Consider the following 16,357-nt stretch of genomic DNA (forward strand, 5'->3'; position numbering starts at 1 on the left):
CAAACCCTAAGCTGAATGTCTTCAGGTTGTCGTTTTACATTCAACCTACTGGGGCAAATAATGATTATTTCTGCAGCACCTTTCATACAACCATAAACAACAGTGCTTATAGCATTAAAAAGTCAAATAATAAAACAGAACAACAAACAATGAAATAGTTAAAGAAAGTGACGAGCAGGTAGACGTAGACAACATTATTGAGCAAATCATACAACAAAATATTTAAATAGAATAAAAAATGGCATAAAGGCAGTAAAGTGTCTTGGGATTAGGTACTTAAGACCTGCTGTCAGACGGTGTTTAAAGAATGCTTAAAAAGATGTGTTTTATGTTTTTAAAGGTTTCGACTGAGCCTGCCTCTCTGATGGTTTTGGGTAAGGAATTATATATAATGTGTATATCATAAGTTAGGAGCGTAAAAGAGCCCCACCTGCAGATGTGTAGGTTAACACACTTGTTTACACCTGTAGGTTGCAATGGAAACCCTGCCAGTAGGTTGGACTGTGCACGCCTGTGACCAGGAGGGAGATGGGCCAGCATTGTTGAAGCGGGGGGTAACAGACACCGACACAAACACACATGTCCACGATCTGTTTCATGAAGATGCACAGGTACAGTGTTCGCTCCCCTCAAAATGAACGTGATAACGACTTGTTGTTGATGTGGAAATCTTTTAAATCAGCCAACTGTTGCGTGTCATTGGTCAGGGCTTCCAGCAGTCGAGCCTGCCGTGGTGGAGGATCAAACTGTCTGTGTGGGAGCCGGTGCTCTTTGGTACCTGGGATGGAGTTTTCACCACCTGCATGATCAACATCTTTGGTGTGGTGCTTTTTCTACGGACCGGCTACCTGGTGGTCAGTATACACTGTGTTGCTCTCTTTACCTCAATGTCCCTTTTCTATTTTACGTGTATATTTCTTCTAAATGAAACACTTACAGGAAGACTGCTTTTTTAATATGTTTGTATTTGTCTTTATGTCCATTAATAGCAAAGCGAAACATATAAAGAAATATATTTATTGAAGAGTCAAAATAGCAAAGCCGATAGTATAGTTGTGACATCACAAACGTACGGAAGTCCTGACCGCTCATTTGGAGGCACAGTGTCTGAATACGGAGTGTGAACATTTCTCTGTGGATTGAGCGTTTTGAGCCTTTAACAGTATTTATCGAGCATCTCAACCTCCCTTATAATCAAAAAAGATGTGGATATCCCACTTTTCACACCATTGGACCTTTAAGTGGAGCAACCCCAGCACCCCCTATTCTCTTCCTTTACTGTGACTGCCAACTTTTAAAAAAACAATAAAAGAACCTGCCAAAATGAAACCATTCAGTACTCTCTTATTTTGCCAGTCTACCCAAATTGATCAATTACAGATATTTTGGATGTGTGTATTTATTATTTAATGTTTTTTTCACATAGGCGTGCTGGAAGGGTGCATTCATGGACAGTTTTAAAGGGCAAAGAGATGATAACTTTTCTAATTGGAAATGTGGAATGTCTGCAGACTGGTGCTTTATATGGATAAGTAAAACATCCATGTATGGCTGGTTATAGGACTGCACAAATGAATGGGCATGGCTGTGTGCTTTATCTCCGTCTAGCTCTGTTGAGGCTTTTGAGTTTGAGTTTCAGCTGTAAACATCATTAAGTATGCTTCGCACAGCCAGTTGACCCCAAACACTTTAATGCATATGTGTCAACAGGACACAGTCACAGACACTCTTCTCTCTTGATCTTAATTGCTACATTTATTTGGGTTTAACTTGACAGCTTAAACATAGTTTGCCATGCGGGAGACAGAGTTTCTTGAGTAAGACTGAGATGCATCTTGTCGTAAATGACTTGCTTACTTATTATGTATTGTGCAAAATTAAAGACTGTATATTTTCCCTGGTTTAATGGGCCTGATTTCCCCAGAAGATACTGAGATAAATAAAAAAAAAAGATGTGCAGGCATATAAACAAAATAAATATCAGAGCAAAAGCGATGTGAATAGAATACAAAGCATCTACTGTAGGTATAGTATAACAAATTTAGGCATGCAAATATGTATAGCACAAGCTGCACATCGCTATAAATCTATTTAATTTACAGCTTTAGAAGAGTAACATGCTGCAGATGTACACATAGTATGTGCATAGGTGACTCAGTATTATGTGTCACATTGTGTCACATCATCTTCCAGGGGAACACGGGTGTGCTGCTGGGGATGTTCCTGGTCTCCTTGGTGGTGGTGGTTGCTTTAGTGACAGTGATGTCGGGGATCGGGGTGTGCGAGCACTGCGGCGTTGGGAGTGGAGGAATCTACTCCATGATCTCCACCGTCCTTGGTGGCAGGGTCGGGGGCACGGTGGGCCTGCTCTATGTGTTTGGACAGGTGAGTAACAAATCCTGACTTTCAGTAAGACCTGAGCGACTGTTTATGAAGGATGCTCCACACATTTCCTTTTCCTTTTTCTTCTGTTGTATCTCCACCCACCTTTCAGTGCGTGGCTGGAGCCATGTACATCACAGGTTTCTCTGAGTCTGTGGCGGAGCTGCTGGGTCTACAGAGCCCGTGGGCGGTCCGCACCATGTCGGTGGCGGTGCTGCTGGCGCTGCTGGGAATCAACCTGGCCGGCGTCAAGTGGATTGTCCGACTCCAGCTGCTGCTGCTGGCTGTGCTGGCCGTCTCCACGCTGGACTTTGTCATCGGCACCTTCACGCACCTTGACCCAGGTAGGGGTCATAAATATAGATATGAAGGGTAACAGGGATGGTGGGAAGGGTTCAATCATTCAATTCAAAGTTTTTTTTAAGCCAAAATAATGCTCAAATTATACAGATGTTGCCCTAGAATTATATTAGTGTAAAAGCCTCTGAAGCACCATTTAGGCAGATCACAATGCGTGAGTAATTGATTAACAAATGATCGTTTTGAGGTTAAAATATCCCTTAAGTCATTTAGCAAGTACTATCCTGCTAATGGTGTTTACAGTGTATATGTATGAGCTGTGGGTCAGGGACAGAGGTGGAGTTGGAGGAGATGGGATTTGACTTGTCGAACACAGGTGTAACTATTACATACGTTGGTTGTCTTCAAAATAAATAAATCATTCATAACATTAATAAATAAAATTCATCTTAGCTCATTTTCCAAAGTATTGTTAGTTGTTAATAAAAAAAAAATGCAGTTACTTCAGGAAGGGATGTGTGAAGTTCGGCCCCCAAAGAGCACAGAAAAAGTTTGGGAGTGTTGACTTGTGTGGTGAATGTCTGTGACCTGTTCAGGCCAGTAGGTGTAGCTGTAACATCACTTATTATTGTCAGTATTAGTCTAGTATTCTACTGAGACCAGTGCACTTCTTCATGAGACTGGTGTCCAAATAACAACGTTTTGATCCAACTTTGACACATTTTTGTCAGTTTGCCTGTTTTGCTCTAATGAGAACTTCCTTTGCTCTCAATAGCTGGTTGGTTTAGTTAGAAACTTCTGTAAAGTGCTGCTTTCTTGTGGCTTAAGATAAGCTTTTTTTCCCCCTTTCTTTTTTTTTCTTTTGTGGTGAGGAAATGTTGCCTTTTTTTGAATAGATTGTATTCTTTTGCTGGCCGTCAGGAAGTCCTTCCCCACGTTTCCTGTTCTCACTGATTATCAATGTCCTGTCCAGTGGGAAGAGCAAAGTGTTCCAAAAGTCAAGCCAGTCCTTATGTGAACAGGACATTATAGTCACTATACCTTTTATAAAATCAGTAAAAAACTTAAAAACTATTTGAAAAAAGTGCACACACAGTCCCACATCCCAGAATACCACAAGGAACTCATAGTGGCTGTCCAACTGTGGGCAGTGTCTAGTTTTTGCAGACTTTACAACTTCTCATACCCCAGTGTCAGTAAGAAAACAACAGACTCTAATCCCACCCTTAACCTGTACTTGTTCACCGCTGCCAGCCTCCATCTTTCTTTATATTACTGTAGGCAGAGGCCAGTTCACAGTCCTGAAGAACTGTGGGAGAACCAGCCATAATGACTACTCCAGGTTTTTCCAATTAAGAGCTTCTGTGTATGTTGTGGTGACCTCATGGTTGGCAGAGCACCAGCAGGTCCACTAGCTAGTTGAAACAGCCCAGCTTAGCCTGAAATGAACGCAGAGACACAACCTGAAGGGAAGGAGCCAACCGCCATAATCATGCGGTGCCCTATGTACACTTTCAGACACCACGGTGCATCACTGCCACAGCTAAGATACTTCATGTCAGCCACGTGACATACTATTCAAAACTATCAATGGATATTTGCTTGTGTGTCAGTATACATGGCAAATATATTTAATAAAAAACAGAACATCGAATTGTTGGTATTCATGTTCTGAAATGGTAAATTTCAGAGTTGAATCATGAGTCCATTAGTAGACTTTCAGGTATTTTTCAAGCAAAAAGGCCATACATTCTGTGCTTCCAGCTTCTCTAATATGAGCATTTGCTGCTTGCGTCTTTTTACCGTCATTGTAAACTGAATATACTTTGGGGTTTTGGGGTTGAGTCGCTAAAAAACAAGCCTTTCATATGTCAGCTGGGAGCGTCTTTGTCCAATCTTATGAAAATATTCATTAGTTGCATTCCCAGTAATTGTGTATTTATTGCAAAGTGGATATTTTCCTAGATATCAGTGATTAGATGCTCTTGGTTTTGATGCCGTTTCAGTGGCTTTTGAAGATTATTATAAAGAGCATCAACAGCTAAAATCCTCAAAGTCTCGTTATTTGTGTTGGTCTGTTATGTCACCTTTTATCTAGTTTATGTATCTTATGACTGTTATGACTGATCTTGTTTCCTAATTTCCCCAGACTTAAGGATCTGTGACTGATTATGACAAGTCCTTCCTGCTATACTATGACAGGTGGAATTTAAAAGCTCCAGAGCTGCAACTTGTAAGACAGCTTAGAATAGGGCTTTATCATCCCTGAATTGAGGACAATTCAATTCCCAATTGTTTGCATAGAAAATTAATTAGTTTGGTCAGTAACATGCCAACATATTGTCTCTGCAGCCAAACAATTCAACTGCAAAACCTCCTGATTGTGGTGCACAGATGAAATACAATCTGATACACTTAACCCAGTCCCTTTTTAAGTTGGAGCCTATTCCTCACAGAACAGGAAGCCATAATGTGCTGCTTGGGTCTGGGGTTTAGGGTGTTAACCAGACTCACCCACATTTTTTGAAAATGACAAAGAGAAGGCCGGAACTGAGATCTGAGGCCCGCTGCTACTCCAGAGACCGCTACATCATCTCTCCCTGTGATCTGATCCACACTATAATATATAGTTCTCAATCATCCAAGTGGGACCTGCCCCACCTCGGTAACATGACAACCTGCCCTCTTCTCCATGCACAGCGGTTTATACTGGTTAGAGTGGGAGAGTAAGAGTTCGGTCGGACGGACGGAGGGAGAGGCCTCAGACGCTCATGTAATCTGACTACACATTCCTGTCTGTATCAGAGGAATGCTGAGTTCAGAAATGAGCCCCATTCTGCCTATACACTTGTTTTTCAGACAATACAGTGCTGCAGTATTTATGTAGCGTCTTAACCTGCTTTATTTAAAAAAAAAATAAAAAAATTAAGGTCCCCCTTTAATATGTGAGATTTTTAAGGACTGCCCACATCACTTTACAGTTGATTTCAACCAGTCATATGATATGAGAATAAAGAAAATATTGCTAGTTGTACCTTAGTAAGAATCCTCCATCATGTCACTAAATGGCTCATCGTTCACTGTTTTTGACTCATCTAAACTGAGTTTACAACCATGCTAGCATCTCAGTGAGGGTGTATAAGCACAACAGTGCTTTGAGCTACTTGCTGACATCTGCATGTTAGCATGGTTGTAAACTCAGTTTAGTTGAGTAAAAAACTGTGATCACAATGACACTTTTAACATGCTGATGTTTAGCAGGTATAAAATTCGGAGTCACTGTGCAACATGTAAAAAAGCTGGCATCTATAGTCTGCTGTGTGTACTTTGAAAATTTCCACCTTGGAGACTCCCAATCAAGTAAATCTGACCAGAACATTTGTTTGCAGTTTTTGTCCACAGTTCTGGAGATCAAATACTTGTGTCCGTAGAAATAGTTTTCTAGCAACGTCAATTGAGCATACAGAGAGTCAGGCATGGTTGGATGCTGGAGTGTATGTTGTAATATGGGTGGGGAGCCCATGGGGCAGACATGGACACTGACTTCCCTGTATCTGGTTGTTTGGACAGAGGGTCACAGAGTGAACAAGAATTTGGGCACCTAATCCAATTTGATGTTGGTTTTTACGACCTCCTTAAATTATTATTGTGGATAACGTGCAGTTGGGGTTACTAGTCTATCCTTATGGTTTTGGATTGTGTCTAAAACAAAAGTAAAATGAACATTCTCTCTCTCTCTCTCTCTCTCTCTCTCTCTCTCTCTCTCTCTCTCTCTCGTCTCCCTCTCTCGCTCACTCTCATTCTCTCCCTCAAACTTGGAAGCTGCTGAGCTTCTGAAAAGGGTGGCGACTTCCTTTTGGATAAACATGTCATTAATCTGAGAGAACACATTCTTTCCCATCGCAAGATAACCAACGGGGAAATGTCCGGTGTTGTAACATAGGCCTGCCCTTCAGGCTGTGTAGTTTAATGGCCCCCACCAATGCAGAATCATTTCTCCCCCTGCACGTTCAACAAGCGGTCCTAGAGTGGACTGACCCGTCCTGACTTTAGACTGCATACTTTAAAGTGACTTGCTACCTATTGTATTATTTATTTTGAAGAAAAAAAGTCATGAAATCCCAGTTCAGGTAGTACCAAAAAGTAAAATAAGAATATTATTTTGGCCACCTGCATCCCTTAGTCATGTATCAATTATACACTTTTGTTGTATACAATGCAGCAACCAGCCTGCACAGCCATCGGGGGAAAAGATTTTTTTTTCAGAATTTATGGTTAGAGGAAGAAGAAAGGTATATTTTATTAATCTTGCAAGGGGAAATATGTTTTTTTTCACTCTGTTGTTATATATTTTTACACAGGCCCAGACACACATATGCTTAAAAGATGCCAGAGCAAGGGGGCTACCTCTAAGGATAGCACCCCGGGCAGTTGGGGGTTCGGTGCCTTGCTCAAGGACACCTTGGCAGAGCCCAGGAGGTGAACTGGCACCTCTTCAGCTTCCAGTACACACGTATTTAGTCCATGCTGGGACTGAAGCATATCGAGCTTATATCAGCATCATTGTGGATGAGATCATCTGCAATGTGTGATGCATTTTTATTCATAGAAAAGAATTTTTTTGGAAAAAAGATACATATTTGAAGAAAGGAACAAAAAAATAGATAATCTACCACAAAGTCTGGATTAGAGAAACAAATCTGGAAAATTGTCTCTTGATTTATAAAACTTTTCTCACGTCCTCAAAAACCAAGAGAAATCGTCGGATGATCAAATCCCATGTCAATCAAGTTATTTAACGTCAAACAGTGTCTTCTGTCAGGCAGTCTACAGGTCTGTACTGTTAATACTTTTAACTGTTTACTCAGTGAAGACATGCTGGTAATCCTGGCACAGGGTTCAGAACTGATATGCTTGGTGTGCTGTCGTCTCCTCTCTCAGAACACGGTTTCATTGGTTATTCAGCCGGGCTGCTCAGCAGCAACACAATGCCAGATTACACCCCAGGGGAACACTTCTTCACTGTCTTTGGGGTCTTCTTCCCTGCCGCTACAGGTGAGGTGGCACCCATCATCTGTTTTTGATCTAATAATGTGTGAAAAACACTTTAACGGACAAGCCCTCCTTTCATTTCTAGCAGCTACATATTATACAATGTAAAAAATAAATGTATTGTAAAGAATGTTGTCTGTCTGTCTATCTGTTTGTCTGTCTGTCTTTCTGTGTAGGGGTTATGGCAGGCTTCAACATGAGCTCAGACCTTCAGCGGCCTGAACACAACATCCCTGTGGGAACACTGGCAGCTGTCTTCACCTCGTATGATGACACCTCAACACACACATGCACACAGATATAAAGAAAACACCACAAGGGAACACTACACAATACAGTACACAAGACCAACAGCAAAGGTGGGCCTGCTGTAAAAGCACACAGATGGAAATACTGTGAAAACGGCTGAACCGTCCCACAAAAATAAAATAATTATACATTTTTCTTACAAAGTTCTAACTACACATTGTGCTACAAGTATAGTTTTCAAATATGACACTCTCCATCAAGGTATGAACCATCCAAAATGGTACTTTTCTTTTGATTTTACTTTTGTGGTGCTCTTAGATCACGTTGTGGTATCTTCTATCAAAAGGGCAACCTTTTCCATCTTCACTGGAAAGAACAAAACTCATATTCCCAGCATTCTTCAGACACAGAAGTGTGGAGCTGTGATGACATAACTCTCTATTAATAGTGAGAAAGCAGCAGTTGTTAATAATCCTGTGTGGTGTACTGTTGGTGACCCACAGGTGGTTCCTGTATCTGGTCTTTGTCTTCCTTCTGGGGGCCATCTGCACAAGAGAAGCTCTGCGCTATGACTTCTTGATAGCAGAAAAGGTAAACTCTTTCTGCTTCCATTGTGCCCTCGTAGAGAGGCCCTCTCGACAGAAGGGGTGAGGTGAGGGGATTCCCCACGATGGCTCACTTTGTTGATGTGGTGTGGGAAGTTCAGGTGCTGACTGTTTGCATGTTCTCAGCCTTGAGATTCAGGACCCATTCTTAATACTGAAGTAGAATTACTAATGAAATACATCATACTCAGGTTCAAGTATATGAAAATACTGTCCGTCTACAGTGTGCACCTCCACAGCAGTCCAGTTGGTGGTAGAGAGCATATAGTTTAGAAAAGGGGTAAAAAAGCTCTTGACTCCGTTTGATTTATATAATCTAATAATATATAATAATATTCATGCAGTTTGATTCAGCGTGAATATTATTTACATCCAAACGCTACAAAGTGATGGCAGAATCTCCGCAGATGTTATTATGTAAAACGAATGTCTCCTTGATGGGACTGATAAGAATAATGTCACATATGAGGCACTGTATTTAGTATTGTATCCTTTTAAAGATGTTGTCAAGGATGTTCCATTCTTAAAAATGTTATCAGACAGAAACCATCAAAACTAGTATCATGTTAGGGATCTTATGTAAATTAAATCTTTATTTTTTGTATTGCTACGTTTTTGTTGTTGTTTTCTTACATCATTTGATTTTAACTTTAATAGTACATTGTGCAGTGCAATGTACTGTGTTTGTATGCAAGTTCCAGTAAACTTCCACACACTTGAGGTCTTAATGGTCTGGAAATATGTAACACAAGTGAAGGACATATTTAAGAAAGAGTAAGTTAAATGGTTTGTATATAACGAGTTAAATTACTTTAATAAGTACAAACACTTGTACTGTAAAGCGAGTCACACTGATTATGGAGAGCTTACAGAAATATATTCACATGTGTAAATTAGGACAGCAGCACCCCAAAAGCAATTGGCCGGCCTCACTTTATCATTTTATTTCCAAACATGACATGTCCCAGCAAAGCCCTCTTTTTTCCTTAAATGTTGTGCAGTCTAAGGCAGATACAGACACGCATAACCATTTTAAGCTATGTGAGTAACTTTAATTCATTAATTCTACTCTCTTGCAGAATGTTTATTGTACTGTGAAGGCTGTCGGTTGAACACTTTGACCTAAACACATGCTGCAGCAGCCTGACACACTGTGTATATTACATGTCTGTTGAATGGAGGTTTGACTCATTGAGCCAGGGGTCAGGACACCCTCCATATGGACGGCTGATGTTAGGAAGACAGCGCGTCTGTCCGGTTTCGTTTGTGCAGCGTAGAGCTATAAGGTTAGATTCATGCACATAGAACAGCACACAAACCGTTCACAGCTTCGTAATGTGCCATAATAAGTGAGAGTAATTGATCAGACTGTGGGCAAATGTTTGATGCAGCTAAGCTCTCAGTTTGTGTTTAAGTCTCTCTGCGTTGGGGCCTTAATTTAAGCTGAATCAGGGTATGATTACTGAGTTGTCATTACTGTATATGACACTGTGGGCTCATGTGTATAACTAGTGTAGTATTACTGTACTGCTTGGCTCACACTCATATTAATATTCAATTTAGCTTTAACCAATCACTAACTCTTTCCAGAAATCCTTGACTTCTCCATCAGTGGTTAGTTCTCATTGTTTTCATAAGGGGCTGACTGCAGCGGAACTGGACTGGGTGTAGCTGTTGTGAGCTCTGAACCCCACCCCATCCTCTTCCACCCTCTGTTTGTTTTCCTTCTTCCTCCAGGTCTCCTTGGTGGGCTTCCTCTTTCTGCTGGGCCTCTACATCTCCTCCTTGGCTTCCTGCATGGGCGGCCTCTACGGGGCACCCAGGATCCTCCAGTGCATCGCCCAAGAGAGGGTCATCCCCGCTCTGGCCTTCCTGGGAAGAGGGGTGGGTGGGATGGATGGATGTATGGATGGATGGAGGGACATTAACAGTATACTAAAAAATATTAGTCACTGTGATGTAAATGCAGATTATGGAGTGAGGGTGTGTGTTACGCACCAGTGAGTTCACGTATTTGAAGCAAAACTTTACTATGAATCTATAAATTGCCACTTTAACATTATTAGCCCTTTTATGTGGCCGCAGTGTAAAGGGATAGTTCAATTATTTGTTAAAGATTACAACTGTTTTTCTACCTATCATTAGACAAACTCATAGATGCCTTTTTAATGTTTCTGCGTTCAGTTAATTGCCTAGCTTAGATCAATTCATGTAATTTACATCAAAGTTCAAGTTAATGACCTGCAAAATAGTAGCTTGACAAAACATTACAATTCAGTGGATCCACTTACCTGCTTCTTGCCCCTGTGCGCAAAAAAAGGCAGCCGTGAAATTATATGACTTAGAAAAAATCCCCAGTAAAAATCCCCAGTAGCCAGACTACATCTTTAAATAATGAGGGGTCGAAATCACATTGACATGAGTCATGTTGCATTAATGTGGTAATAGAAATATGTTGTCTTATTACCTTTGGTTATTGGCAAGTTCAAACTTCAAACTACTTAAGTATATTCTTCTCATGCCACTTTACACAACCTACTACAATTCAGAGGGAAACATTGTACTTTTTTACTCCATTACAATTATCTGACAGCTAGTTACTTAACTTTTTTTTGCACAAAAATGAAAATGTACAACTATTGTTAATTGACAACTATTTTAATACTCATTTTGTCATTTTTCATGTAACAAAAATGCCAAATATTTAATGGTTCCAGTTCTACAAACGTGAGGCTTTGCTGATTTTCCTTTTGAATTGTTTTACTTGTTTTATATATTTTTCATGTTTGTACTATTAGTTCAACAAAACAAGCATTTATCACCTTTTTCTGAAATATTACAAACAAATCAACTGATTAATAATTTATATCTTCATTTATAGTATAATCGTGTCACAGTCACTCACGTTTCAACATTTCAATGTAGGACTCTGACGTGTTTTTCCAGTGTAGCAGTCGTACTTATACTTAAGGATCTGAGTACTTCCCCCATCACTGTTAATGAGTGTGTGTGTGTGTAGTCTGGATGTACAGGGGGTGTGGTGGGTGGACTCAACAGGAAACAGTGACAGGACTGCCTAACTATAGAGTGCAATACTCCCCTCCATACAAGTGGTGCATTAAAGCAAAGTGTTAGGACTCACTGCTGCTACACAGTCTTATGCACGCTGACATCCTGACCCCGTCCGCCCCGTTTTTCCTCAGTCTTCCCTGGGTGGCAGTGGTGTCTGACCTCTCTCAGCGGGTTGGAATGAGGCCCTAGACATCTTGGCCCAAATCAAAGCTTCAGAACAAACGCAGGAAGGGCGACGGGCAGGGCCCTGCTCCGCTGTGTGCTCTGGAGGCCCGCCAGGCACACAGCAGTGCTCCTTAAACTGTGTGATAGGACCTGGGAAGTGAAAGCTAAGCTGTGTAACAAAACACATGCTAAAACAATTACTAGCTTTCTGATGGTTTGGTTTTTTTATAGCTCAAATTTAACTTCAGGTTAAGTTTCATTTCATCACTCCCTGTAGGTGGCTGTTTGTCTTCCGTGTTCATAGTGACAGTTTTATTTGGGCAAAAGGTTGAAGTTTTGAAGCACTGTTGACTTACGGACACAAGGCATGTGTGATTTTTTTCCACTGCGTCTGCGTCCTGTGACACGTATCTCCAAAACACAAACTTTTAATGTTAATTAAAAACAGGTCTGATTTCAGCTTTGTGGCGATGCATTTTTCAGATCCAAAGGCATTTTATATGGTTCATTTAGCCAACTAGGCAGATTTTCTCAAGCCATAAAGGTGCACTTAAAAGTTTAAATCACCAAATTAGTTATTTTGCTTTGTTTTTTTATTGGACACGATGCCATTCCATATTGTAACACTCTCTCCCTCTCTAACAGAGAGGCCCAAACAGGACTCCAGTGGCAGCGATCTGTCTAACCAGCTTGCTGACCATGGCCTTCATTTTCATCGGTCAAGTCAATGTGCTGGCCCCCATCGTCACCATAAACTTCATGCTTACCTACAGCTTCGTCGACTACTCCTACTTCAGTGTCTCCATGACCCTCCAGCTGCAGACCAAAGAGAAGGGGAGCACCCTCGTCCAGCTCAAAAGAAACCAGCGTACGTCGACCAGGCAGAGCTCTAGGCCTCTGATCGAGGCCGCTCGCCCAAGCTATGGGAGTGGAGGCGAGAGTCCGCAGAGTAAAGGTACTCTATTGGAGTTCAACAAGGACATGGACCAGATCCTTCCCCCCGTGTCAAATGCTGATGCTAGGGCTGAAAGGACCTCCTCTACGCAAGAGCAGAGCAATAGATACAAGGGTCGGAAGGCGAGTGTTACTACTAAGCAGATGCTGATGGACAGCTTTGGCTTGGACCAAAACAGTAATGTGTTCCCAGAAGAGAAAGGAGAGGAGATGAGTTCAGCTCCGCCGCAGGAGGGAGCTGAGGTGCGTTGTGGAGGCGGGGAGTCCAGGGCTGGAGAAGGACCACCAGACAAACCCTGTTCAAAAATACACCACGCTGAGCTGGATTCATCTGCTGACCCTCAAAATCACAGCGCAGGTGATCAGCTCTAACCAGTAGAGATCATAGAAGTTGGTTGGCCCTGTTAACCTGACCCTTTTATTAAATCTTTCAGGTGATGGAGGTAAAGCAGAGCACCAGAGCTCTGAAATCAAATCCATGCAGAACTCATTGTATTTGAAGTTCTGCAACCACTGGGTCGCTCTTATCGGGGTGGGTAACACATTTTATGCTGTACATTATCTCATTTTGCTCTAATGGCTTATTTTCTTTTTTTAAATTAATGTATACTTTTCCTTTCAGGCATTGAGCTCCATATTGATTATGTTTGTTATACAGTGGGCTTATGCCTTAGCAAACATAATCTTTGCCATGCTGCTCTTCTTCTACATCGGGAAAACAAGCCCTGGACTACCTATAGGTGATTTGCATCATTACATTCCCACACACTTAGTTTGGCTTTATGCCTTTCTTCTCATTTCTCAGTTTGTACATCCTCGATTTCTTTCCTCGCCTCCTCTCCTGACGCAGTGGTCCCTCCTACTTGAGATGTGAGCTGAGGAAACAAGGAAGAGACATTCAGAGTTGAGGCACACAAACAAAATGAGCCCGTGTTTCGTAGCCGTCATTTTAAAGCAACGTCAATTAAATATGTGTGGTATAGCTTCAACGGTTTGTATAGTCCAGCTGCCTGCCTCTTTTCTACATTTCAAGTGCTAAAAAGACTTTGGCACGAGATACACCAATAGTCCTGACTTGGACATATGCATTACAAATGCAAAAATGTGGGACAGAGGGAGTGTTCTGAGTCTTTCACATAGGCTATGAACCACCTGCACATGGTCAGCATTTTCCAGCTTGGTATGCCAAAGGGAACTTTGGACATGAGAAGCATTTAAACGAAGCTTTTTAACATCGTACTACAGCCGGCTCTGAGCTTCGCACCTGTAGCTAATGTTCGCCTGGTCTTGTGGCTTAATCCATATTTCCACTGATGGACTGAGTCTGACAGTCCGCCTCTGGTTTGATTTGATCTGAGCTTCAGTGATCAGTTAACCTAAACAGAGCAGGGCAAATGCTCTAAACTTGTTCCAATTGATGAAATGTCTTGAAAAGCAAGTTATGGCTGCAAACATAGGGCATCTAAACGATACAAAGCGAAAAAATATATTTCTATTTTGCCGGGTATAGTGTATGGTGTTTGATCAGTTTTTGTTCATATTGCAGATTTTGGAAAATTGCTTATAATTTAGAGGCAAATCCATTACACCAACAAATAAACAAACACGTTACTGTTCCTCGTTATGCATTGAGGCCTCGTCTTGAGGCATTTTGCATTTTGCAGTTTGCATTCTATAAATCACATGTTATCTATGAACTTATTTCATCACACATTCTGTGTTTTTGATATGTATTTAATTGCTTTACTGTTGGCTGAAAGGAGGAAAAGTCTTTTTTATGCCTGTGTTATTTTTGTAGCATGTTTACAAGGACATTCCATATACTTGTGTAATTTTAGGCTTCAGATTAGCATAGGAAAATGTAGGAATATTCTGAGTTCAGTCTTCTTTTTATATATATATATATATAATGCAGCACGGTTCCTTTTATCTTTTTTTTATTCTTTGTTATAAAGCCACTGAGATGATCCCATTATGCCCATTTACCTTTAAAGGATTTTGGTTTGGTAACCCCATGTTCAGTTGTTATGTGAACTGGTAATGTGCTCTTGGATTTCTGGGAGTTTCACTTGCGGTCTTGTTGCCTGGCAGGCCGGCAGCTGTTGTGGCTTAGGATTTCTAGAATAGCTGGATGGGACACCCAGCATCTGTGCATCCACCCGCCACAGTACAGAGAGCCTTAACTGTCTGACTCACAACATTTCTGAGCACAATCTCTGCAAGTGTTGACCACTTGTCCCACAGGTGGTCGACACACTGCTGTGTGTTCCTCCTCGCTCTGTCACTACAATACACTTCTGTGCAGTTACAACTTCAAATATTGACGCAATGAAAAAGGTCTCCATAGTACATTTAAATGTTTTGATATGAGTTTTCCTGAAGCTAGTATCGTAATGACTCTTTGAGCTCATTTCTCAAGATAACAGTTTCAATTTTGCTTTATTTGCAGGTATCGCAGCTCAATTCAGCTTTTTCTCGTGGCTCAGATCAACATTGAGTAGCATTTGCAGGTCAGTCAGGAATCGTTTTATAAGAATATGTGAGATGATTTAACAATATTTAAATGGAATTAATCATAGAAATTCTCTCCAGATTGACAATAAAGCACAGACCGAGACTAAAGTATGAATAATCTTGTATCAATTATTTTTTTTAGTTATTTTGTCATTTCACATGTCCCCTGAAAACCAGTTCTCTGTGGTATTTGCTGTCTTCCAGGGGGAAAGGATCTCCTCGGGATGAGATTGTAGTCACCCCCTCTTTGTCCGGGGTCGGGGTGAGAACCAAGCAGCTGACGGAGGAAAATGCTGACTTCGCCTCTCGTCACCGCTATCACCAATCCTCATTCGTCAGAGCTGAAAAGTTGGTGCAGCCACCACTCCACTGACTGACTTAAACACTGCCTCTACATGTCACATAGCTGTCAGCCTGGAACCACATTTTCTGCCTCAAAGCGTGCATGTCTCATGTATTTAACGGAGACATTCAGTAACTCAGATCATTTCTCTTCCGTATAAGTGAACAGAATTAAAATAGTTTATTGTTGTCTTAATATACTTCATGGCTTTAACTTTTGAAGTATCCCGATCTTTGCTTAAGTGCTTTTTGTTCCGCTGTTTGTACCGCTGGATCACTTCAAAGAAACCCAGTCACCATTAGTGCTCACCGTGGCTTCAATATCCTGTGTACATGTGACACAAAGGTTTCATTAAACTATGTTAGTTCACTTCTGCGTGTGTACAGTTCATTGTTCATCTCCAAGGTTGTTATTAGTTCACTTTTCCTGGTTGTCACTCACATGTCAGAGGTGGCCTCAGTGTCCTTGAAAACCTACGCTGATTTAGAAATGACAATTAACGACAAATGTGTCACATTCATCTGAGGCATCTGGTTCAAAGACTGAAAATAAAAGTGAAAATGAGACTTGGAAGAGAATGTACACCGCACTTAGCCTCTCTGAGAATGTTTTACAGGAAAAGGTAAGTTAAAATAAGCTTTTAGATCCAACTGGTTATAGAAAAAAGCAAACCGCGAAAGCATCAATAGCCTACTGTGACTAGATTGTTCTTACTCTGGGT

At 41.1% G+C, this 16,357-nt stretch overlaps 1 protein-coding gene across 1 annotated transcript; it reads left to right on the plus strand.

Moving 5' to 3' along the window:
- Window positions 1–476: 476 nt before the first annotated feature.
- slc12a8 (solute carrier family 12 member 8) lies at window positions 477–15,917 on the plus strand (the record flags this gene model as incomplete). The annotated part of the gene is made up of 13 exons (XM_083921449.1): window positions 477–611; window positions 708–854; window positions 2,194–2,385; window positions 2,495–2,726; window positions 7,624–7,737; window positions 7,911–7,998; window positions 8,487–8,574; window positions 10,326–10,472; window positions 12,471–13,137; window positions 13,214–13,311; window positions 13,402–13,519; window positions 15,229–15,289; window positions 15,498–15,917. 13 exons carry the CDS (start codon window positions 477–479, stop codon window positions 15,664–15,666), a joined length of 2,256 nt encoding a protein of 751 aa, XP_083777575.1. The 3' UTR covers window positions 15,667–15,917.
- Window positions 15,918–16,357: the final 440 nt, after the last annotated feature.

This window comes from Echiichthys vipera, assembly GCF_963691815.1.
Source record: "Echiichthys vipera genome assembly, chromosome: 10".
Lineage (NCBI taxonomy): Eukaryota > Metazoa > Chordata > Actinopteri > Perciformes > Trachinidae > Echiichthys > Echiichthys vipera.